Below are 25,378 nucleotides of genomic sequence, written 5' to 3' on the forward strand. Positions count from 1 at the left end.
TGGGAATACAAAGAGGGGAACTCCTCAGCTCTGGCCCCCCAGCCTACTGCTGGCCTTCACCAAAAACAGAGCCAGGAGACACTGCCAAATTTCTAGGGAGCCCATCCTGCAGCTTGAAAACAGAGCTGAGATGGCCTGAAAGAGAGGCTAAGCTTGAAACTACTAAGGGCAATGAATTTTGAATTATGATATCTGTTGCTGGGTATTAACCAAGGTGTGGATGACCTCTACTGAGAATCTCTTGCCTATTCATGATCTGTTTATTATTTCTATATATTTGAGATGCTGACATCTGAACAAAACAGGAAAAATTCCCATTTTGTGTTTAAATATTAATAGCTAAACACAATTTAAGGCTTTAAAGTTGCTATAATTCTGGGAAAGCTTGGCAGTTAGTGATGAGACTGGGTAGGCCTGGAGGTGGCTAACCTGGAGAAGTTACTAACTGTCTCAGACTAGTGTCAAGAATAATTACTTTATTGAGTCCCTGGGTTGCTGGGAATGCTATAGCTCTGCCATTTGAGCTAGGATGCCTTAGTCTCCCATCTCAGATTTTGACTTAGAAAGCCAGAGGGATCACACATCCTCTAGCAGAGCCCCAGTGACCTTCTTCATAGCTGGGCCAGATCCATGACTGAGTCCTTATTCTGCCTATCTTTGGAGAATGAGCTGTTCCAACTTAGATGGTCATAGTCCATTTAAATGGATGCTGGCAAATGGAAGATGATATATCTCTGAAACTTTGGGCTCGTCTTCAGAAAAGGAAGGAAGAAATTAGTACTCTTTTGAGTGTATACCATATGCCAGGACCTAGGTACATTCATAGATGCTATCTTGTTAAAGTACTATAAATATATTCAACAACCATGAGCCAAACTATAAATACAATGCACTATATAATGCACTAAGTGCTCTGAATTTTGCCACAAGAAGCCTGCTTCAGGAATCAAAAGGGAAATTTTAAGCTTTTAATCATAACAGCTGACACATATTAAACACTTAATATGTGCAATGTACATGCACCATGGCAATCCTCACAAAATCCTATGAAAAAGGTAGTATTATTAATATCCCAATCTTACAGGTGGGGAAACTGAGGCTAGGTAGATTAAGAAAAATTATGCAGCTAGTGAGTGGCTAGGCTTGTCTGTCTCCAAATCCTATGCTTTAACCATCTCTGCCTACATTTGTTGCACATGATTATTGTTGTAAACTTTAAGAGGATTACTGTAATTAGCATATTGTTATGAGAGATGTTTTAGTTCTCACTAAGTCAGATTAAATAATTGTGCAAAATATATCCAAAAAGATGAAATAACCAAGTTTATTATAGATTTTCTCAATTTTAAAGGAACTGTATTTGCCCAACATACCGATCTATTTTCTTTGGCTCTGAAATCTGAGATTCTCTTGACTTATCTTCCTTATAGTCATCTGTATCCTGCTGACAACTCTCTCAGCATTTCACTAAACCAGTCCTGCTGCAAAATAGATGAGGTTGGTAGCCCCTGATTTGCCACAAAAGCAAGTCACTTGAAAGGGCCCAAAACAACAGCTCATTTGAATAAAGCTGTCTGCAACATGCAGGAAGCAAGCCTAAGTAGTTTTCCTTTTTATTAATAGCGGCACTTGAGTTGAAATCTCAAGTTCTGAACCTGCTGCCATTCCATTTTTTATTTTCCCACAGATAGACTTCAAAGTGCTTAACTGGGTCACATATGGTGTAAGGCACAGGTGTGGATGGTTTCTGAAGGGTCCCAATGAAATTGAACTGGACAGATCATTCTGTAGCTCACAAAGTATGCTGCACAAATAAACTAGAAAAGCAACACAGTGGGAGAAGAGGGAAAAGGAGCTGGGGAAGCATAGGGCAGAAGGTCAATTTACCATCTCTGCACTATGGAGAAGCCAGTCTGGGCTTCCGGGCTGTACGACTTGTTGGGAGTTCTCATGATTGTTCAGAGACAGGCAGGAAATCTGAACCTCTTTTCTTTAAAAGGGATAAGCCATTTGTGTGATATCAGACCTGAGGGGTAAAAGGTCCCCCCACTGGACCATGAGACCCAACCAGCTTGAGGTTGGGAAATAACCTGAGGCTTGAAGGAAGTAACAGCAGGCACCACACCAGGGAACCATTCCTAAGTGAAAGCAAAAGCAAAGCCTCAGCTCCCTGCAGCCTGTGTGCCCAACTCAACAAGCTGTAATCCCACTGGAGCAATTATCTACCTGCCCGGGCAGCCCCAGTGAGCAGAGCGCAAAAGCCCGCTCATTCCAGTCTGAGCCACTGGCTGGAAGGACCATCACAGGTCCAAAGGAACAGGTCTCATTCTACTAATCAGCCTTCAGATTTAAGGGGAAACAAAGCAAATGCAACCTTTTGTAAACAGGTAAAATAAAGGTGGTTATTTATGGAGTCAGAGATTTATTTCAGACAACTCTTCTAGCATATATGTGTTTGCCTGCAGGTTATGGACTTGGAGGCTAACCAGGGGCACAGACAAGCAAGGCTAAGAGGTGGAGAACTTCCAGGGGCAGACAAAGCAGACGTGATGCACAAGCAACTCTATGTCACCCAAGGACCCAAAGCAACCCCTTCCTTCCTCGGTTCAGATGGAGGCTGAGTGGGAAGATGGCCCTCAGCTGAGATCCTAATCAACTCCTCATCAGCTCTCTTAAGACTCAGCCCTGAGCTCATTTCTTATTTTTTATGGGTTCAGAGGGACACATTGTGAAAAAATGTGGGGTGAAAAGATGACAAGAGATTAATTGCATACTACAATACATGTGAATTACTTCCTTTGTAAGAGGATTACATATTATGAGGCAAGTAAGAAAAGAAATCTTCCTTTATACCAAATGTTACAAAACAGGGGCTCATTGGCTTACACAGTATTAAAAAAATGGAGGTGTTAAATTTAATATGGGGAGATTTGGCATATGACTCTGATTTTTTTTTAAATAAGACTTTCTGTTGAAACTGCCTGCTTCCACAGCTGCCACTGGTTGAACATCTTTAGAGGGGTGGATAAGACCCACCACACAACCCCCTTCCACCCCCACCAGCACACATCACTCCTCTGAATTACCGGTCCAGCCCTGTGGACATCTTGGAATCTCTGTTTTGAACAGATTATCTTAGAATTAATATGCTTTGAAAAATTTGCTTGTTTGTCTGATTCAATATTTACTCTTTGGTCAATTGGGAAAATAAAGTGGTCCGTCTGCAATTCACATCGCGGGGAGGCTCTCACAAAAGATCGTTCTTAAGGACTACACGAACCTGGACTGCTATGCAGCAACTGGAACAGCAACCCTTGCTCTTACCTCATATACACACGAGTGCACACACACAGACACATACACCATCACCACCATACTCCTTTTTAACTGGACTGGAGTGCCCAAGGCCATCCCTGCCTGGCCTGCTGGGGCACTGCTTAAGACATAAGAATGACACCAATTTAGGAAAATCCACTGATGGGGAAAGTGTTTGTTCCTGAGCAAGAATAATTCCTGTGGGTAAAGGGACAAGATTTCTGGGAAAGATGGGCTAGAAATCCTCCCCACAGAGAGTGGAGGAAGCAGGCAGCAGGAAGGCAGGTGCTTGAGCCTAGGGAAGCAGGAAGACTCTTCTGTGAAGAATTTTAACTTGGGGATACTCCCCCTTTGTAGTACAGAGCATGGAACATGGAGATAATCATATTTACAGGGAGGTTTCAGCCTCCCACGCTGTAAGTGTAGTTGCCATGGTCAACTTAGTAAAGTCTGATGCATGTACATAGCCCTGGGAGGTGGTGGTGTGAGAAGAGAGGGGCAGGGACGGGCACTAAATGAAGTCTGGCCTGCTGGATGAGTTACTAGAGCTTCCATTACAAAGGACCACAGACTGGGTGGCCTGAACAACAGAAATTTTTTTTTCTTACAATTCTGGAGGCTAGGAATTTTACCAAACTAAACTTGGGTCTACTCGCCTGTGCGCAGTGAAGGCAATCTACTGACACTAGGTTGTGGTGAAAGCAAGTACAGCATTTATCATAGGGTGCTAAGCAAGGAGATGGGCAGCCCATGCTTAAAAGACCCAGAACTTCCCGATGGCTTTCAGGGAAAGGATTTTAAAGGCAGTGTGTGGGAAGGAGTCGCAGGGTGTGAGATCAACTCATGCACAGTTCTTGGATGGGTTAGTATCAAGGTGAAGGTTCAAGCATCATCAATATTCTGGTTTCAACCAGGCTAGGGTCGTCTATGTTCTTGTGGTCAGCAGTTTTCATCTGGTGGGGCTCTGCTTCCTGTAAAAACAACTAAGAAATGTGCCAGGCCTTTATCTATATGTTTCAGGGAATTGTGACTTTGGCGATTATGCCCTGTGGCAGATTTATAGTCTAAATTGTTACCAGTTTCCCAGCCCCGCAGCTATTCTTTGTTTCTATATCTTCACATTTCCTAATCATTAACCGTTGAGTCAGCCTTTAGAGACTCAAGGAAGGCCTGGGAGACTAAAGCAAAAGCCTTTTCCTTCAAAGGCACACAGGGGCTTGTTTATGGTTTCAATCCCCCCTTTCCTTTGATACCTCTTAATCTTGAGGGGAACAGGTTCAGGAAGAGAACGGAGTAAAGATTTGGATAGAGACATTAATCATAAACCCAGCAGAGGAACTCGGTTTTAGGGGGACTCAGTCCTAGGAGCCTGAGGTGAAGGTATTAGCAAGTTTGGTTTCTTCTGAGGCCTCTCTCCTTGGCTTATAGATGGCTGTCTTCTCCCTGAGTCTGCATGTGGTCTTCCCTCTGGATGTGTCTGTGTCCAAATTTCCTCTTCTTGTAAAGACACCAGTCATACTGGATTAGGGCTTACTCTAATGGCTTCATTTTAATTTAATTACCTCTTTAAAGACTCCAAATACAGTCACATTCTGGGCTACGGGGGGTTAGGGCTTCAACATATGAATTTTAGGGGGAATTTTAAGGGAATACAATTCAGCCCATATCACCTGGTATACAGTGACTCTTCTGCTGGAGTCCATGCTGGCACTCTCAGCACAGGCACAGCATCCTCGCAGGTGGACTTTGTCCTGGAGCAGGGGTTGGGGTCCAGCAGCAAAGTGAGCCCCTGTCCAATGCTGGGCCTGAGGGGGTGGTGAATGAATAGCCAAAGAGTATAAGAGAAAACCTCCTCTTTCCCTACATGTATATGCTGATCCTTGAGGTGGGAGTGGGGGCGGGAGGGAGGGGACTGAGCGGACCCTTGGGTAAATGTCATAAAACAAGAGTGGGAAAAGATGGTTCAATTTGCCACACTTTAATGTGCTGATGGATGTGTAGGGCTATATATGTTCTATAAAGAGAGGAAGACCTATACTGGACACTACTACGAAGTGACTGTGTGACCTTGGATCTCTTCTCTTTTCTAGGTCTCAGTTTCTGCATCTACATAATGGGAGAGAAGCAGTCTGGATGACACGAATGAAAAACAGTCCCTTGACTCCAAGACAGCAGCTAAGTGTAGTAGCTCATGAATAATCAGCAACGTAATCTCTAACACATCTCGTTATGAAAGGAAAACAAACAAACATTCAGGGAAAAAATACTAACTCCAATAACAGAGTCTTGGTGCTTAGCCCAATACCAGGCCCAGAATAAGCCTTTAAGAAAGGAAGAAAAAAAGAGTGAGTTTCCATTAACTTCATCAAAGTTGATACAAGAGAAACACGAAAAACTAAGCCTAGAGAAGGTACAGTCCTAGAAGTAAAGAACGGGAAGAGAGGGTTCTGGGGCTCTCTTGGGAGCTCTGGAAAACAGAAGTCAAGACCACTCTCCTTAGGAGGTCCGCACCTACTACAGGTGCTGTTTTTGTGCACAGATACACATCTTTTTTAAAGGCCTACTGCTACCTCCTGTAAAGTTTTCTGAGGGTGGTAGAAAAAAAGAACCTAATGAGAGAAATTGCCATTTCACTTGGAGTTAAATTATCAAAATATGGACGGCTTAATGGGTTGGAATAGACCTGCAACTCTTCACCACTAGAAATTACCATCATCTCAAAAGCAGCTGCTTACCAAAGTAAGAAACCACTAAGGATGTACATTCACTAAAGAAATCAATTTGCATCCCAAGGCAAGAGGAAATGTTATAAAAACTTACCAAAAAGCAATAATTTTTTCTCTCAGAAAATAAAACTATAAAAAGAGATGAGAATTTCAGACAGGAAGAAAAAATAGTCACAGGAGATGCACCTTACAGAGGACGACGGATGAGTATGCTAAAGAGACAGATAATAAATAATTTACATTCCTATAGATCTAGCATATTCCTCTGTAATGTGTTTTGTTATTTATACCAACTGCACTATAAAATCTCACCACCTTCTCTGGGCTACTTCAAGATATACCCACATAGACAACATAATTTCTCATCCTCTGTCTTTATACTGGTTACTGGGCCTTGTCATCTTTTTTGATTTGCAAATAAAATACACTCTCTGTTCTCTTCAGGAGACTTTTATCAGAACCATCCACCCCTGAACAGAGAAGCATTTCAAGATCAAAAGAGAGGCAAAATCATACACTTTTAGCAAGCAAGATAAAGATTCACACATAATTAGGCTGGGACTATAGGATTATTTAAATAGATATATCTTTTAAGAATAATCAAACTGCTGTAAGCTATTCAAACACTGGGACCAGCTCTGAAAAAGACAGGGAACTGACAAGGTGTTTACTGAGCATGAAGAGAGCAGGGAGGGGGAGAGGGAGGGGCAAGCAATGTGTCTCTACACACCAGACCCTCTGTGTACTTCACTGATGAAGTCGGGATTGGCAGCCTCATTTTCCCCATGAGGAAATGGAGGATCAGAGTTAATTTAATTTGGGAAAGCAGATGGAGAAAGGCAAAATATTCCCTTCTTTCTGTCTCCAAACCTGTGCACTTTGCTGTGTGCTAATACCCACCTCTGTGAGCTCATCTAGGGTTAAAATAGAGGTCTCTTAGAGTAATCATTCATTCATACATCTTTTATTGAGTGCCCCCTGTTTCCCAGGTACTGAACTAGATGCTGTGAATAGAGAGATGAGTAAGACAGTTGGTGCTGACAACACCCACCACCCACCACCGTTCCTGGAACACACTGTCTAACAGACATCATTCTGGGTATGTTTCATCTGTCATTCCATAATATGGAAGAACACATCTGACTCCATGTTAGATCTGTTTCTTTTACTTTAACCTTTGCATTGTATTGCTTTTGCTACAAGTTAAGAATGTTCTCCATCAGCCTTTCTTTGCCTTTATCCTCTTCCAAATGCTCCCCATGCTTGAAGGACCAAGTTAAGTGTCACTTCTTTCAGGAAGCCTTCCCAACTGCCTTCAGCAGAGCTTCAAATGAATCACCTACAGGACTCCACTATAAGAGTTACCATGCTGTAGAATATCACTCATTGCATGTCTATCTCCCCACTAAACAGCAATCTCCAGGCATTCAGAGTTGGTTATGTCTTGAGCTTCGTAGCCCCAGAATCTAGCAGCGTCCAGCATATAACAGATGCCCAATAAATATTAATACTTGTACATTCATTGAATTAATTACAGGCCATACGTTTTTTAACCAATAAAAATTATTGTGTATGAAAATATTAAATGTGCTGTTAATGTAACATCATCCATTAAAAATCAGTTTAAAATATGAAAAAAAAGAATGTTGCCTGTAGCCTGAAATATACAGGATAGCCCAGTCTCAAGCTCTGACCTTTAAAGGTATAACACTTTTCCATTCATACAGAGATAAAGTTGCAGAATAGAGAATAACATTTGTCTTGTTGGAGGAACATCATGACCTGACCTCCTGACCTACGTGAACAGCTGCAAGAACAAAGGATTCTGACGCCAAGAAGTTTGCAACAACCAACCGCACCCCTCGCCTTATAGTATAAAAGAAACCTGAATTCTAACTGGGGTAAGATGGTTCTTTGGGACACTAGCCCACTGTCTTCTCGGTCTGCTGGCTTTCTGAATAAAGTTGCTATTCCTTGCTCAAACAACTTGTCATCTCTTAATTCACTGGCCTGTCATGCAGTGAGCAGTATGAGCTTGGACTCAGTAACAATTTCATATGCTCTTTACACCAACCCCATGTTTGAAACCATCATCCCCACTTTACAGATGAAGGAAAAGGGGTCCAGAGAGGTTGAGAGGCTGTCTAAGCTCTGTGAGCAGCCCCCACATGTAACCTCAGGTGTGTCTGAATGGAACATCCATGTTTTCCCATACCACTTCCATTCACTGTCTTGATAAATCAAGTTTCATGCCCATAAGGAGATTAAATCTGGCAGGTGAGGAAACAATCTACACAAGTGATTATAATATAAGAAAGAATTCGTGTATTTATTCCCTTATTTCACAGCTGCCTTCTCTGATAGTGAGGTAATCAGGGCTAAAGTCACAACCACTAAGCTGAAACATTAATTCACTGTTTAGCTTATGCATCGTTTTCTACTTTGTGCATCTATTTGCTATAATTAGCCTTCTATCTCCACTGCAATCATAACTGGCTATCAAGGAATGTATATGACTTTGAATAAATGAGCTGAAAATTCCATATTTTTGCATTTCATGGCAGGGAGAAAAGACCAAGCCAACATTTTCACATAACAGATTTCCAAATTAGGCAAGAAGTAACACTTAGAATTCACCAGAGAAGTATAAGCTATACTTGTGAAGTTTCTGTAGTCCTTCGCTGCTCTTGTTTCTTTAGCAAGTCCCTTAGATTCTAATAATGACAATCCCTTTTTACAGTCACAGATTCAACGTGAATATTCTACAGACTCCAAAACCCTTACAGTACATACAGAGTCAAGCTAAATATCTGAAATTAATGTACGGGAAGAGTACTGGCAGTATACAGTTGAAGTGCTTTCCATCATGGGGACAGCAAACTATAAACAAATCATTAATGTCCTCCTGGCTATCTATTCAGAAGTGTACCTGCCAGGTCAGCTTCTAAATGCATCCTTTCAAGAAGAGTCCATTTTATTTGATTGGGAAGGAGAGATATGAAATAGAGCCAGAAGGTTAATGTGAGTTTAAAAGGAGCATGGGGTTATCTTGGCAATTAAAGGCTTTCCAGGAGGTTAATTACCCACACCTAGCACTTACAACTCACACAATGTATCAGCAGTTACAAAAATGTGTGTAGAGCAGAGAACTCTCTTGTGCACTCTGAATGATATGATTTTATTCACTTTTTTGCAGGGCTGAGTTAAAGCAATGTTCTTTCCACAATCTATTCAGAAAAAAGAAATGAATGTCATTGAAATGGTCACAGCAACGTTGTACAGAAGAAAAACAATGTGGCTAAGAATTGTACAATTTAGAAAGTGAGAGCATGTGTATGAGTGTATGTGAGAGAGAGAGAGAGAGAGGAGAGGAGAGGAGGAGAACAGAAAAAGAGAAAGAGATAGAGATTCAAGTGGGTTTTGAAAACCTTAGTAGGATAGTTTACCAAGTGAAAGAGCACCTATGGTGGGAAATCCTGGCGTGTCTGCAGAGCTGGAGGGTGAGCTAGTGTAATTCAGATGACCTAGAGGTTTTTAAATCTCTACCCTGGAAACTTCAGAAAAGCTATATGCTGCTTGTTAGCTCGAATCATGATGGGATTTGTATTACACCCTCATCCAAGTCACCAGCCTCTCTCACCTGGGTCCTTCTAAAAGCACCCCATCCCCAGTTTCCCTGCTACTGAAGCCCTGCCCCAGCCCGATTCTGCCCAGCAGAACAGTCAATGATCACTCACTCTGCCAGTCTTACCATGCCCCCACCCCTCCTGCTCAACGGCTTTCCACTGCACTCGGGAGAAAATTCAGAATCCTTCCTAGAGTCCTATTTGCTTTTTCCAACTTGATTTCATACCACCTTTACAGCTCTCTAACTTTATACCCTTAATCACACGGGTTTTGGTTCTGTTTCTCCAACAGAAGCTTGGCTGCATGTCACCAAATGTCACCTCCTCAAAGAAGCTCTCCTAATCACTCCATTGAATGTTGCCTACCACCCTCTCACTTTCAAGCACTATCACGGAACCTTCTTTGAGTAGCCTCAGAGAGCTTGTGTCTGAAGTGATAGCACGTATTCACTGATCTCCCCATCCTTCCTGTTCATTCTGTATCCCTGGGACATAGCTCAGTCCTGGGGACACAGGCTGAGTCCAGCGGTTGCTGCCTGTGGCTCCGTCTGCCCTGCAGTTACCTGGAGCTACTGTCTGTCCTGGAGTGTGGAGACGAAGCTGAATCTTTAGGAGATTTTAGGTATTGTGACACCATGTGACAATAATTGAAACCACAATGATTCTAACTACATTTCACTGAGCACCTGTGTTAGTCCAAAGGACCAAAGTGTTGGGTCAGTATTCATGTAAGTCTGTAAAGGATGTGGAACTGTTTAGGATTCTTTTGGGAAGTGAATTCAAGTGCCTGGAAAACAATTTTGTGTCGTTTCCTTAAAGTCACACTCTGCACCCCCCACCCCAATACGCCCCCACCCCCAGGACACCACCTTTCCAGGGACAAGGCAGTAAGTGATCTCAGGCAGACTCCCCAGCTAATGAGACCACCCTCCCTCTTCCCTGCTGGGAGGTAATGCGTTCAACTATCTGAGAACATAGCCTCTCCAGGAGGCCTGGACTCTGCTGCAAAGGAAAGAAGCCCATGAATATAATAAAAGGTGTTATTATTCTGGCAAACCTACTCTAATTCTGGACCAGATATGCAGCCCATTAAGATGAGTATGAAAAAAGAATTACAATAATTATTTTTTGGCAGCCTGGAGTCTTTCATGTTTATGTGATGATAGCAATGTTTTAAATGGGTTATCATAGGCCTGCATAATAATAATAATAATCCTTTATTATGTGTGATGCTTTAAGAGTTTTAAAAATACTTTGATATAATATATCAGGTTTGGTCCTAATAGCGATCCTTTGAGGTATACAAAGTAGCAATTATTTGCCACATTTCACAGTAGGGGAAACTGAGGTCCAGGGCGATTTAATAGCTTCCAAGGCTCCAAGCTAATCATGGCAGGGAAGCCCTAGGAGCCAAGGCACTGATTCCTAGCTCAGTGTTCTTTAAATAAATCATTACTGGTGAACTGACTTAAAGGAGACTAACAGAAGAGATTTGAGATGTGTGTGTGTGTGTGTGTGTGTGTGTGTGTGTGTGTGTGTGTATAGGACCTGTGGATTCCAGTGAGTGGTTCTTGGGACTCACAGATCATTTCAGCAGCATGGACACAATATAACAAAGCTCTACCTTCTAAGCATTGTCATGCATTCAGTATCAGACTGTCACACTTAAATCACAGCGTCATACCTACTACCCAGGCTTCAAGCTTCCCAATAAAGACACTCGATATATATGGAAAGAATGTTCCACAAGACTCTTTCATATCTATTTTCTCTTCCCTTGCCTTATGGTGTTTTTTGTGTTTTTCCTCCAGAAAGAATGCTCTTATAGTTTATATTGCTGCAGTTTTCTGTCTTAATGAATTATAGGAGCACATTTTATGGTTTCAGAAACAGTCCTCTCTGGCAGTGAATCAACTGGCAGCTTTCTCTTCCTCAATCCTCTCCCAAGAAAAGAAATGAGGAGCCCAGCAGCACACTTCTTCACAAAGGATGTACTGCACTTTAACTGCGGCGCTTTGGCACTCTCTCTTTTTACCTCTGAGGCCACAGTGGCTTACAGGGCTCTGCTCCCGAACTTTCTTTTCCGATTATTGCAAAAGGGGCCCGACGTCAAGGCAGAGATGTCGACACATCTGCTTGCTTTCAGGAAAGGCAAGGCCCCATCCCGCTGCCATCTACTCTCTGCACACAGGGGTGCGTTCGGAGGAATGCACCAGAAATCTCCAACTTCACAACCAATCAGCCCAGGAGAAATAGCTTCATTTTGCAACCCACTGTTCACATACATTCAAGTTCGAGTTCCCATGGAAGGTTAAAGCAGTTTAGGAAAAGTCAGTTTTAATGAACACCGTCTGCCTCTAGGCGCTTACCTCCAGAAAATGTTCTGCCTGCTGTTCTCGATCCAGTTTCCTTGAAGTTGTTGTAATCAGACCTGTGTAGAAATGAGAATATTTGACTTTTAAATATCTGGGGCAAGCAGCTTACTGAGTGTGGGAAGCAAGTCCAGTTAAAGGAAAAGCAAAAGCGATGGGGAACAGTATAACTCGCCCGTTCTCAGTGACAGTCAGATGGTTTCAGAATTATTCTTCCAACAAAATACAATTTACAAAGAAAACCTGAAAAATTTGTTTCTCGGTTCTGCTTACCACAGTTGAAGAATTTTAATCACTTTGGGGATATAAAACCTCACTAAAGAACTATTGTTTTTCTGTTAATGAGGAATTTCAACGATTCATTTGCATATGACTGAAATTCTACCATAGGAACCTTATTAAAGATTTTAGAGTTCTTGAACAATTAATAGGTTGTTGATGTTGATTAGATTCCGGCTATGAAACAATTTTTCTTATTTAACTTTTTTATGCTTATATAATTTTTTGGTTATCCTGGACAAAGAAGGTTATTTTTGTAATAACTACTTGTACCCATAATTATTTCAAATATAGTATCTCATACATGGAAGATCTCATCCTGTAGTTTTATCACTTTGCTTTATTTGTTTAAATCTTTACACAAAATAAGTTCCACGTGGGAAATATCTCTCTGTCTTTCCTATGAGTGGCATTTCTCATAAATGAATCACCCCTTTGAGTATAAAGGCAAAGAAAAGGGAAGAAGACAAAACCTTCGAGGCCACCCAATTTGTCTTTTGCAGGTTTTATTATGATTGTTGTCAAATGGCAATCAGGAGGTCAAATTTACATTCCATTTCTTGATTCTACAATGTCCCAGAAGATAAGAGACCATGGATTGCGCTGCTTTCATGGCATATGCTGATCGACGTGAGAGAACAAAGAAATCACATGAAAAGCTCACTCACCAAGCTGGTGAGGTACATGAAATATGGAAAAGGTGTTTTACCAAAATCTGCTGAGGTGCTCATATTTTTGTTTCCGGGTAGTGCGTAGGAGTACATAATTTTAGAGAAAGCCAAGAAAAGACTACAGAGGTTAAATGGCTCCCCATGGCCTTCAAAATAAAATCCCACTGCAGGTAACATGGCTGTTTACAAGCTGACCCTGAGACAGGAGGGAAGGACATAGGGCACAACCTTTAAGAGAAGACAGAGCTGCTGAAGATATAACAAAACTGGTTAGAACCGATTAGGCCCAAGATGGTGGAAGATCAGACTTCCAACAGACCTTGAGACTCATTATATGCTCATTGTAATACATTAGTATTAGCTAAATGACACACCCACAGGCACCATGACAGTTCCGAGGCTGACCTTAAAAGACCAGAAAGTGAGTGGTGCCCAGTTCCTGGAAATCCCCGCCCCTTCCCTGTAATAGTTGGAATAATCCTCCCCCTCATTAGCCTATGAAATTAGCCTGTAAAAACTGACCACCCCATATTTTGGGGCCACTCTCGCCTTTTGAGATGCACCACATTCTGTCTATGGAATGTGTATCTCCCCAAATACACTTTCCTTCCCATTTAGGTCCCGGGGCAGAGCCCCTCTTGCTGGCCTGCCTGTATCCCTCACAAGCATCCTATATTAATAAATCTACTTCTTACCTGTCACTTCACCTCTTGCTGAATTTCTTCTGCTCAGAGACATAAACAGCCTGAGCTTTAGTAAGTCCTGACCCCAGGTGAGTGATTTTAACTAAAAGACAGCGGGTTTGAGTTCCAGCCCATGGGTTCAAGCCCCAACCTGAGTTTTGGCTGGGTTCGAATCCTATCTGAGGTGCGATTGGGTTTGAGTCCCAATCTGAGGTGTGCGGTTTCAACTCCACTCCTCTGCACTCTCCTTTGTCCACACTCCCCACAGAGGGAAACCCATGTTGCCACTGCATAAAGGATCTGCCTTTCCATGAACGCCTTCTGAAACGTGCCCCACCTTACTGCTTCATCCATAGAGTTTTTAAATTTAGCTCAGGTGTTGGAGAGGTGACCCTGTCCCTCTCTTAGGGTTAGGGTCCATCCGATACACCCCAACAGAATGGGTTCCTCCACCACAGCATCATCTCTGGCCCTTTACTGTAATTCTTTTCTCACGCATCTGTATGTTGCTACTAGACAGGTTGACAGAGTGACTTCATGGGAAAGGCCTGCCTTTTGATTCAGAAGCCCTGGTACTAACCTAAGCCCCTGGCATAAAACCAAGAAGGGGGAATTCATTAAAGATCAGTTAACAAAGCTTGCTGTAGAAGAGACAGATGACTCATATTCTAATCTTCAGTTTAGACATAGAATGTGTTTGTTTAGGAAGATATTATTTTGTGTGTGTGTGGAGAGTATCTATGGATGGGGAGGGAGTGTGTACCTTTAGTATTCATTTAAAACCATTTCCTAAATTCCTTTATGTGAACAGCACAGTGCTAGGCACTCATGGGGTAGAATGATGAGCTATTGTCAGAGATGAAAGAGACAAGACTGCTATTGAGAGTTTCAGAACCTCCCAGGAAACTCAAAAAACATAGATCCTATGCCCCACTCCATCCCTCATTTACTGTGTCTGAATCTCTTGGGATGATGCCTTGAGATGGTCCTCTGATTCTAAGAGAAGTCTCTCCGCAATTCCACTATCCTTTGTTGAATCTCACTATGACATTTTACTGACATGAATTTTTCTGCCCATCCAAGAATGAAATCAAGAATGAAACACATGGAGTGAGTGGCTTCAGCAACTGCATCAGACCTTGGGCTCAGTGTGTGTGTGTGTGTGTGTGTGTGTGTGTGTGTGTCGGGGGCGAGCGAGGGGGAGATGAGATGTGTGAATGTAGTTGTGGGTGAGGTGATAAAGGAGGAATAAAGAGGAGCCTGCTCTCTGAATCATATTGACGAAGGGTCAGCGTGGTCACACCAGGGAGTGTCTAACACACAAATCTGATGCCTTCGTTTTCAGGCCATGCTATCCCACAAGGTCATATGTCACGGAGGCTCTTTCCAAGTGAGAAGTAACTGTGTTCTCAAAAGGGGGGTGGGAGGCTTTCATGGACCTCACCGCCCCCTCAGGGGGCATCCTCTGTCAGAGGTCACAATGGAAATGGGAAATACTTGTTATATGGAGGCTATAAATGGGTGAAAGGGCTGTCAGCCTCCGCTCTTGTTCACCTGCTGCTCTTCCAGGCACAAAAGACCAGGAACCCTTTTGCCCTCTGTGGACTCCCGTGTCATTTCAGGTCCTCCTCGCCCAGGTCATGCAGCCACAGCCCGTTGTGGTATGACGGTGCTCGAGAAAGAGGTCAGCTTCTGCTCCTGATTATCCTGAGGGTAATTCTTTAGGAAAGCCACTTCTTTTCACAAAGCCCATGTGTAAGTGGGAGAGCAGCGTGCCTCCCTTCCATCTGCGTACATTCCCCAGGATGTGCTTTCCACCTATTCATCAGCCAACAGAGGAGGAGACAAGCTTCCTGAAAACTCTGAAACAACATACACAACAGTGAACCTGGAGCTGTGAGAAAGCCAAGGAGTTTCTGTTTCTGAAGGAAAGGCAAGAAAACCTCTGCAGGTCTCAGTTCTCTGGGTTTCTATCATCTTTATTTTCACAGGTCTAAAATAAAAAGCAGGGGGAAAAATTCTAAGTCAAAGTAAAAATCAGTAGGAAATGGGACGAGGTGGAGCAAGGGACAGAGTGATTTCTAAGGGGTACAAGGTTTCTTTTGGGGCTGATGAAAACGCTCTAAAATTACAGATTACGGTGATGGTTGCATAGTCCCATGAGGATTCTGAAAACCATCGAATCATATACTTAAACCAGTGATTGTTATTGTATGTAAATTATATATGTAAATTATATATGTAATTATGAGTAAAGCTGTTTAAAAATCAGCAGGAGATCACAAACTCTGCCTTCTAGATTTTAACAAGTCTTTCACATTTGGAGGAGACAGATCTTTAAAAATACTTAAAAGGTTGAATGACTAAGTGAAATAAGTCAGGCATGTAGATTTTACATGTGGAATCTAAAACAATACAACAAATTAGTGAATATAACTGAAAAGAAGCAGACATAGATAGAGAGTAACTAGTGGTTACCAGTGGGGAGAAGGAAGTGGGGAGGGGCAAGATAGGGGTAAAGGATTAAGAGGGACAAACTATTAGGTAGAAAATAAACTACAAGGATATATTATACAACATGGGGAATATAGCCAATATTTTATAATAACTATAAACAGAATATAACTTTTAAAAATTGAGAATCACTATATTGTATATCCATAACTTATATAATATTGAACATTAACTATACTTCAAAAAAATAAATTAAAAGATACTTAAATGATTGAATGAACGAATGAATGAGTAAGTTAGTTTAGGAATCTGGTAAGAAGAGGGGCTGGAATGAATAGAGCCATCAGGTTTGTCCATGGGGAATCTGGAACATAAAAGTAATGAAAAGAACATTTTGGGTTAAAGTCACAACTGGTAGTTATTTGCACTGAAAATAAACCTTGTTGTCAAGACATGGCCAGCTAAACCAAGAAGGGGCAAAAGCTTTCTTCCTTCTAAAGGTACGTACTTCGGATGCGCTATGGAGCTTCAGCAGCAAGGTGTGTTTTACAGTCAGACAGGAATGAGGTGAGCCATCCCTCCCAGTCCAGAGGAATTAGTCAAAATTGCCAAAGCTGCATCTTCCTTTCTGATAACTCTGTTGTAGCTGAATGCAGTGGGGTCTTAGAACAGGGAAGAGACTGAAACAGAGCAATCTCCCTCTTCAACTGTTCTGATTCATCACTGTGGAAGGCACCCTCATCGTCTAATCTCTGCAAGAGAGAGGCGTGTACATCACACATGTAACTGTAGACCCACTGGGCACAGTAAATTGGGGACTGACATGATGAAATTGAATTTCAAAGATAAATCATAGGCAAGCTTTTGAATGTGGTTTGGAGATATACACAAACACATCATTTGATATAATTACATATGCAAACCTCCAATTTGGGAGGGGAATTATGCCAGTCCTAAGTGAATGATACTCAGTAAAGAAGTGGGGAGAGCATATGGTTGGAAGCATGCAATTACTTTAAAAAAGACTGCTTTTGATTTTTTTGTTGTGGAAATGGGGGAATCTAACGACCTTTCTGAGAAACAGTCTGAGCACGAAAATGTGGTTGCTTGTTCAAAAAAGAACTCAAAATGTTCTAAGTAGTTATGGTCAGAGAAGTGATACTTTGTAAGGATGACATCTTTCCCCTGCTTTTCCTCCCTGTGGGTGTCCTGAGTCACAGCTGTATAATCTATTGCCATGACACTGACATTTCCTTTAAGTACTACTTGAAGAAGTGTAGGTCTTAGCTGTTTCAGCATGATTTTCCAGGACTGTTGAAGCCGAGTTTGGTATTACAAATACAACTGGACTATCAGCCCTGTGAACTACAGTTAGTGCTTACTCTCTGTCTTTTTTCATATTCAATTTCCTCTGCTTACCATTTCTCCATGACTACCCCCAGCTATCTGGTAAACCCTCTCACCATCCTTCCAGATAGTTCAAATGTCACCTTCTCTGCAACGCCATCTCTGACCTTTCCTCCTCTAGCATGTTGCATGTAACTCATCTATTGTCTGGATCTCTTTCTAGACCATAGTTTCAGGAAGGCTTTAGGTGGTTCACTAGTTGAGCTCAGGAACCTAGATCAATGCCTATTATGTTTGTTGAATATGAAAATACTACTAGTACAGCAACCAATATTTGGTTCTAATTATTTGTTAAAGGGTCAGTTTTCCATAACAGTATATAAGTAAAAATGCAGTCAATAGATCTTATTCATCTTGTGTCCCTAGATTTTAATATAGAACCTGGTACATTGAGGGTATCCAGCAAAACTTTGAGTGAGGGTGACATGGATACAGTCCCCCAGAACTCTCAATACTGTCTTCTACAGAGTGGCCACAATGGCCCCAAAGCATGGGAGTTAAATTTATCTGAATGCTTTTATCCATTCTTTAAATAATTTTAACGTTTTCCCAATTTTTGGACACCCTCTTCGGTGCTGATAGTTGGAGGTCATTAGAACAGTTCCTGATAGACTTTTATTTTATTCTCTTTTCTCAGTGGCTGGTTAAAGATTTTAATCTCTAATGTTAGATACAGGGGCTACGTGCCCATTCCATGGTTCTCCAACATCATGGTTTCTATCTAACTTATGGAGAGACGTGGGCAAATAATAATGCAGTAATAACCAACATTTATTGAGTACTATGTGCCGAACACTATACTAAACAGTTCGCATATGTGACCTCATTTAATCTCATAAGAGTTCAGAGACGTAGGAACTATTTTGACTCTGTTCAGAGGAGGAAACTTGCCCAAAGTCAGCCATGACTGAGCTATGATGCAAACCCAGGGACTCTAACTCTGAAGCTTCTCCACTGACTTCCAAGCAGACAAGGATGCAGAGCCATGGCAAAGCCACCTGCCCAGGAGCCAGGAGACCTGCGTCCCAGTCTCAGCTTGGTCAACTGGTTATGAGATTAGAGCAATCACATCTTTTTTTTTTTTCCCTAGATCTGTTTCCTTCTCTAGGAATGTCCTAAAGTCTCTTTTCAGTGTGACGAATCTATAGTAATATAGAAACATTAAAAGGTGACCATTCTTCTTCTTCTTTTCCTCCTCCCTCACTGGACCCCACTTTCTTCTTGATGGGCCTGAGTCCAGCTATGCAGGACATGGGCAGATCACCCAGGAAGGAACAAGAAGGGCTGTGTTCTGGTTTTTATTTATCCACAAAATCAACACTTCAGCACTCACATGCATATTTCTCAAAAGGAGCAAAGTAAAAACATCAGTTAACTATGAATGTACGTTTTTAAGTAGGAAAAAAAAAAAACACCGTAGTTATTCTCATGTTTATTGTCTCTTCCACAAGATTCTACCTTCTAGAAATGTAACAGAGAGGAACAAACTTGACTCCATATTGGATCTATTCCTTTAGCTCTAGGGCTCTGCACTTGGGTAAAAGAATACAGCCTAGAACCTGAAATATACACCATAGCCCATTCTCAAGGCCTTGATCTTTAAAAGCATAACACTTTTCCATTCACATAGAGATTAAAAAGTTGCAGAAAAGAAAATAACAATTGTCTCATTGGAGGTTTATAGGAACATTGTTACTAGACTCACATGGACAGCTGCAAGAACAAAGGACTCCTGCACAAAGTAGTTTGCAACAAGCAGCCACAGCCCTTCCCCTTTTAGAATAAAAGAAGCCTGATTTCTAACTCAGGTAAGATAGGTCTTCAGGACATTAGTCCACCATCTTCTTGGTCTGCTGACTATCCAAATAAAGTTGTTATTCCTTACCCCAACAACTCATCTCTCGATTTACTGGCCTATTATGTGGCAAGCAGTAAGAGCTTGGACTCTGTAACAGAAAGTCTGTTTCTACCTCTCATTTCAGTCTATTAGGAAGCCTTAAAATATTCCCTGTAGTATTTACACATGGACATGAGACTGTGCAGTGAATGTGGAGAAAATGAAATGGACACAGTACACGCATATCACAAGATTGAAGAAAAAATTAAAATTGAGGTGAAGATGTATTCGGTTTGCTCAAAAAAAAAAGACGAAATAATGTTTGTTTAGACTATATGATGTTTCTTTGAAAAGAAAATAACCAGAAAGAAAAAAATATATACACCATCAGTTATGAGGTGGGTTAGAAAAAAACGATTCTGGAAACTGGTACCATCAAGCATTCTTCTTAAGTGAGAGCTGTTTCATCTGATGTAAAGATTTGGAGTTTCTCAGTTGGACAATGCTGCTATTAAATGTCCTTCAGGAAATCTGAAAGGGGAAATCACCGATGGAATTTTAAGCCTGAAGCTTGGACTTTCTTTATAAAAAGGGATTTCCAAGATGCTAACAGAAATTTTAAAACTATATAAGTGAAAGTGCATCTTAAACCAAACTATGAAAGACCCCGGGGGTCAAAAATGGTTCATAGTTGGTTTTCTGTCACAGGTAACTTTCTCTTGTTTTTCTTTGCAAGCCAATGGATGGAATTTCCCAATTCTGCCTTAGCAGTAGGGAAATCGTGGGCATGTCTCTTCTGCCAGAAATACTTCCCCTTTGGATACAGGATTCTGTAGCTGCTACAGGTAGCAAAGGGGAAAGTCCAGCTTGTAAAGGAAAAGTGTTGATGCTGGCACACACTTTGCACCTGCCCTTCAGGCCTGGATGACGGATGGACTTATTCGCAGCCTGGAGGGAGCGTTCTGAGGTTCAGGCAAACCCTGCTCCCTCGCTGTACCACTCACTACAGATGAAATCAATTGAGGGATCTGGGTCAAGGCAGCTCATCGTCGGAGTGAAAGACAAGATAGTGGCTAACGATGGAGGAGTAATGCTGAGGATGTATGGTGCAGAATATTTCCAAAAGCCAGCTCCTCTGAATAACTCTCTCTTGTACCAGGTGGTCCTGCCACACACGCCCACATACGCACACACACACATACATGTACACACACATACACTTGGGACCAGAGATGCTGTGTGCAAGTCTCATTTTGCCAGAATACCTGGATACTTACCAGTCCCATCTGTTCTTCCCTCAATTCCTCGCCTCATCATCATTCCTCATAGCTCTCTCCTCCCAGTCTTACATAGCCCTCTGGCTCTGCCTTCTGATTCAGCCTTGATGGAGAAGTATTTACGCACCTGAAGAAGTCTCTAGGCGATTTAGCTAAGCCTTGAATGCCATATTGGATTTCTTCAGAGAAATTAAACTGCAGATGGTGAACCAATATTAGGGATGTCGCACGAAAAGATGCCATTTTAGGTGCCATTAACATACCACTGATGTGTGTGCTCAGATGTGCAACATGGCACACGTCTCCCCATTTCTCTTTCTGCCAAGATATTTTTTTTGGAGAATTCTGAATATTGGATGATCAAAATAAGGAAGAAGTGGCTGGCAATCTAAATTATACTATATGGATGGGTTTTAAAGATTGTCTAGCCTGAGAGGCACCATGACCCATCACATACCATCAAGTAACCAGTACCCAGGCTCTGGCATCAGACTGCCTAACATCACATTCCAGTACCAGCCTTAGGAAACTGCCTGTTTTTCGGTGAGTTACTTAGCTTCTTTAAGTAAAATGAGGTTTATTAAATTAAATAATCCATTTAAAATGCTTGGCTTGGTTCCTGGCACATATTAAATGCTCAAAAATGTTACTCTTATTATTAGCTCTAAGAATAACGCCTGGAGCATCATATGTGTTCCGTGGTCTAATCTTGCTTCCTTCCCATCTTGAGATTCCCCTCACGTGGGTCTAAACACTGGGGCAACAAAAAGTAAAATTTCTACTTCTTACCCTGTCATCTGACAGATAAGGAAACCGATGCTCACAGTTTAAATAACTTGTTCAAAGATGTATTCGTAAGAAATCCTTCATCCATGCATTGTTCAATTTTACTGAGAGGAGAGTGTATGTCCTTATTTCTCAAAGTGCGGCGTAGGTTAGCAGCATCAGAATGATCTGGGAGCTAAGTTAGAGATGCAGAACTGCAGGCTCCTCCCAGATCTCGGTGGTTGGTATCTACACTAAATTTTGAGAAGCCCTGACTTTAGACCACTGCTGTGCAAACTTGGCTGGAATCACCTGGGGAGCTTTAAAAAATACTGATGTCAGGGTCCCACATCCAGACATTCTGAATAACTTGGTATGACTGGAGGCCTGGGTACGGGAACTTTTAAAAAGCTCTGGGTGGTTGTAATAGTCAGCCAGGGTGAGAATCACTGTATATACAGTCATTATCAGTGGGTGCTAAGGTTACGGTAATTAGCTTTTCTGGCTTATCTAAATGGTCTAGTTTCCCCACAATAAACAACACTCAATTTTATAATACAAAATAATTTAAAGGCCAGTAAAATGAGACACCTGGCACATGGACCCCTACATATCTTCGTCTGAATTCTGCAAGGTTCTATTCTGAACCCTCCCAGAAAAGGACTAAACTAAGTTTGCCAGGTCTGTTCTGCCTTTAGATCTGCTACAGGCCTGGTGTCTTCCCCTAAAGCACTGGATTATCTCAGCTACAGTTTTCCATCTTCACCCTGACACACTTTCTTATACTGTGTTACACCTTTCCTAGCATCTTCTGGCCCTCAGGATCCTCATAGCAGAGGTTAAACCCCATCTCCATGGTGATGCTACTTCTTTCCCATAAAAGCATATTTTTGCATGAGGCACGATGGGAAGAGTCAAGAGGATACAAGAGTAAGTACCTATATTTGCCCTCATGGAACTAACAATCCTATAAGGGAAACAGAGATGTATGCAAATAACTATGATAACTAGGTGTGAGCTAAATGCCCTGGACAACTCTTAGTGCCCCAAAGAAGGATTACTGATGAATTGTGTGACTAGAAAAGCTAAGGGAATAAGTTGAATTTGTCCTGGGTATTTAATGGTGAATAAGATTCTAGTAATGGAAGAAGTTAAAATGTCAAACCTGTATCTAAGAATCATGAGACAGAAGGTTAATGAAAAAATTAAATCTAGGTTTAAATCTTGGCTCTGCTATTTCCTAGCTGTGTGACCAAGGACAGGTTACATCATTTCTCTGATCTCAGTCTTGTCATGTCTGACGTGGGGATAGTAATAACTCCCTCATAGGCTTTTGATTAAAAATGATCCAGACGAAGTGCTTAGCATGGTGCCTTGCACTTAGCCGATGCTGTTTTAAAAAATGCAACAGCATTTATATAAGGCAGTGTGTTATCTTTTATTTCTATTAAAAACCCAAAGAGCACTGGGATGCTATTTCTGATTACATTTTAAAGGAATACCTTATAGTCTCTAGACTGGTCACTTCTGACAATGTCTAAAAATGTAATAACCAAGCAACTAAAAGTTATTCTGCTTCTGCTAATTCAAATGAACATTGTAAAGTTCTTTAATTCCTGCCACACTCCAGAGGTGTGAAAGCCACCACTGCACTCCCCTTAGAAATGATTTCACTGCAAATAATTTGTTTCTACATCTGTTTTCACGTGACAGATAAAATCAAGAGGACGGGTAAAGTGCAAATTACTCAGAGGATGTGCAAAGTCTTGCAGACACACACATGCTTTGTAGGTGTGCAGTCTTTTAAGATCATCTTTGCTCTATGAGGTCTTAGGTAAGAGCCATATTTTGAAACCCAATTTAAAAAATCTGGGAAAAACATCACTTGTTATGGAGAGCTTTGAAAGTTATCAGAAGACTGACAACACTTTAAAAAAAAAAAATCACACATTTTCCAGTTAATTTTCACATAACTCAATCCTTTCCTTTTGTCCTAAATTTTTATGTACACTGTAGGACCTCATTATTTTTCACTCTACCTATCTGAGAATTTGTAATGGTTCTGTGGCTGGTTGAAGTTTACCTTTGTACTACCTAGGTAAATTAATAGCCTGGAAAGGTCTCAGGGGAATATTTAATGTACTCCAGACAAACCATTTGCAAAGCACTTTAATTTTAACAACCCCCATTTTGATGTTCTAATTGCAAATGACCTATGTAACTGTCATTAGAGTCTGTCCAAGCAGGTCTTTTGTTTGGCAACATTTTGTTAATAGTAGCATTAACCTTATGTGTTTATTTGAAAGCAGGAAACGTGTGTTTCCAGAAATATTCTAGAATCTGCATTTTCAACTTTTGTAAAATCCTCCTCAATGAGAGTCTGAATTAATGGAATTTCATGGTCTTTCTCTTCTTGGGGAAGACCTACAATCTCTTGCAAGAATGATGAAATCTGTGCTTAATCATTTATCAATGAATGCAGCAACTTTGTGCAAGCCTTTAAAAATGCTGCGTGCCTTTAAAAATGCTGGGTGCCTTTAAAAATGTTGTGTGCCGCAGTTTCTCCCTCTGTAGCATAGCAATGACTTAATGAGGAAGCAATTATTAATACCTTCTTCCTTACTCTAGGTAACATATGCTATTTTTTTGCTTTATAAATATGAATGGAAATAAAGGAGGAATTAGAATCCTTTCTAGCTGCTTGGGAAAAACGTGTTATCACTTCCGGGAGGAGTTGTATACTCCCTCTGCTCTTTTGTAGGGAAATTTATGAATGATTCCATTATAGCTTTATCACTTTGTATTCTGTTTGCGTGTTTGTTTTCTTCAATAGACTGTGGCTTCTCTAAGGCCACTATATTTTTATTCATTTAATGTTCATTAAAGTAGTATCTTTTAAGAGCCTAGGCTAATCTTCATATCTTTCAAGTGCCTGGCATATGGGTGGTGATCAATAAATATTAGCCTATTGGATGAATAAAATATACTATTGAAAATGCGTATGGAAGTGTGGGTGAACACAGGTACCTGTACCACCACTCAAAGCAGGTAAAGGCCCACATCCACCGGAGTGATCACTCAGCATTTATGTTACAGCTTGCAAAAGCTTCCATGCCTTTTGGGAAAAGCTTCCAAATAAATTCAAAATGGAATTATACGCTGTGATAATTAGTGTTTTGGGTTTTTAACATACAATGTTACAAGTTCATAAAGCCACATTTTTTGGTATTGTATGTCAGAGTCTGCAGTCTGTGGGGGTTAATTGAGGTTAATGGGGGAAATGGCAGATTGCCAATGCTAATAAGCTTTTCTTGACTCTTTCTAACATGTATTTTATTTCTCTTTCGCCCTTACATTTTGCTTAACTGAGTTATGTTATTTATCCAAGGCTCTGTCACACATAAGCAGAGATTACCAATCTGTCAGAGAGGGTTTGGCCCATGTTTTACTTCCCAAAGAACATTAAAACTGCGGCAGGGAGGGTGCAAAAAACTGAAAGAGGGAGCTTGCAAAAAGCAGCGAACCTCTAATTCCTCCAGGTCCACTGAGCACTCGACGGTGAATATCAAAATGGAAGATGAGTCAAAGACCTTGTAGGATCACACTCCTGGGTGGGCTCTAATGTATTTATTCTTCGAAAATGCAACCAATAACCTAGTTAAAAGGAGCGTGCTAATGGGTACCCCAGCCATGTCTTATTGAAAGGGGGACTTAGGTGCCATTTTAGTTTCTTGATCAGAAAATGAAACAAAAACAAACAAACAAACAAACAAAAAACCCTGAAAGCACTGGCAACTAAATGAGTGAATCATTGAAAGAGTAAAAGCTGGGGCCAAATCAGAGAGCAGCAAATACTGGCTCTATGGGGGTGGGACTAGTGTGGGAAGTTGGGGGAAGGTGGGCAGCCTCAAAGACCCCCAAAGCATCTGTCTCTAGATCTTCATTATTCCATATTTATCAAACACA

The 25,378-nt window shown here is 41.3% G+C and overlaps 1 protein-coding gene across 3 annotated transcripts in view; it reads right to left on the reverse strand.

Annotated features, from left to right (window-relative positions):
• Positions 1–25,378, reverse strand: part of FAT3 (FAT atypical cadherin 3) — a 540,254-nt gene that overhangs the window by 191,099 nt on the left and 323,777 nt on the right. For all 3 annotated transcript variants that reach the window (XM_057695201.1, XM_057695200.1, XM_057695199.1), the window contains exon 3: positions 12,037–12,098. In XM_057695201.1, coding sequence (XP_057551184.1) covers positions 12,037–12,098 — 62 coding nt within the window. The remainder of the gene's footprint in view (positions 1–12,036; positions 12,099–25,378) is intronic.

The sequence above is a fragment of the Hippopotamus amphibius genome, chromosome 9, assembly GCF_030028045.1.
Source record: "Hippopotamus amphibius kiboko isolate mHipAmp2 chromosome 9, mHipAmp2.hap2, whole genome shotgun sequence".
Taxonomy (NCBI): domain Eukaryota; kingdom Metazoa; phylum Chordata; class Mammalia; order Artiodactyla; family Hippopotamidae; genus Hippopotamus; species Hippopotamus amphibius.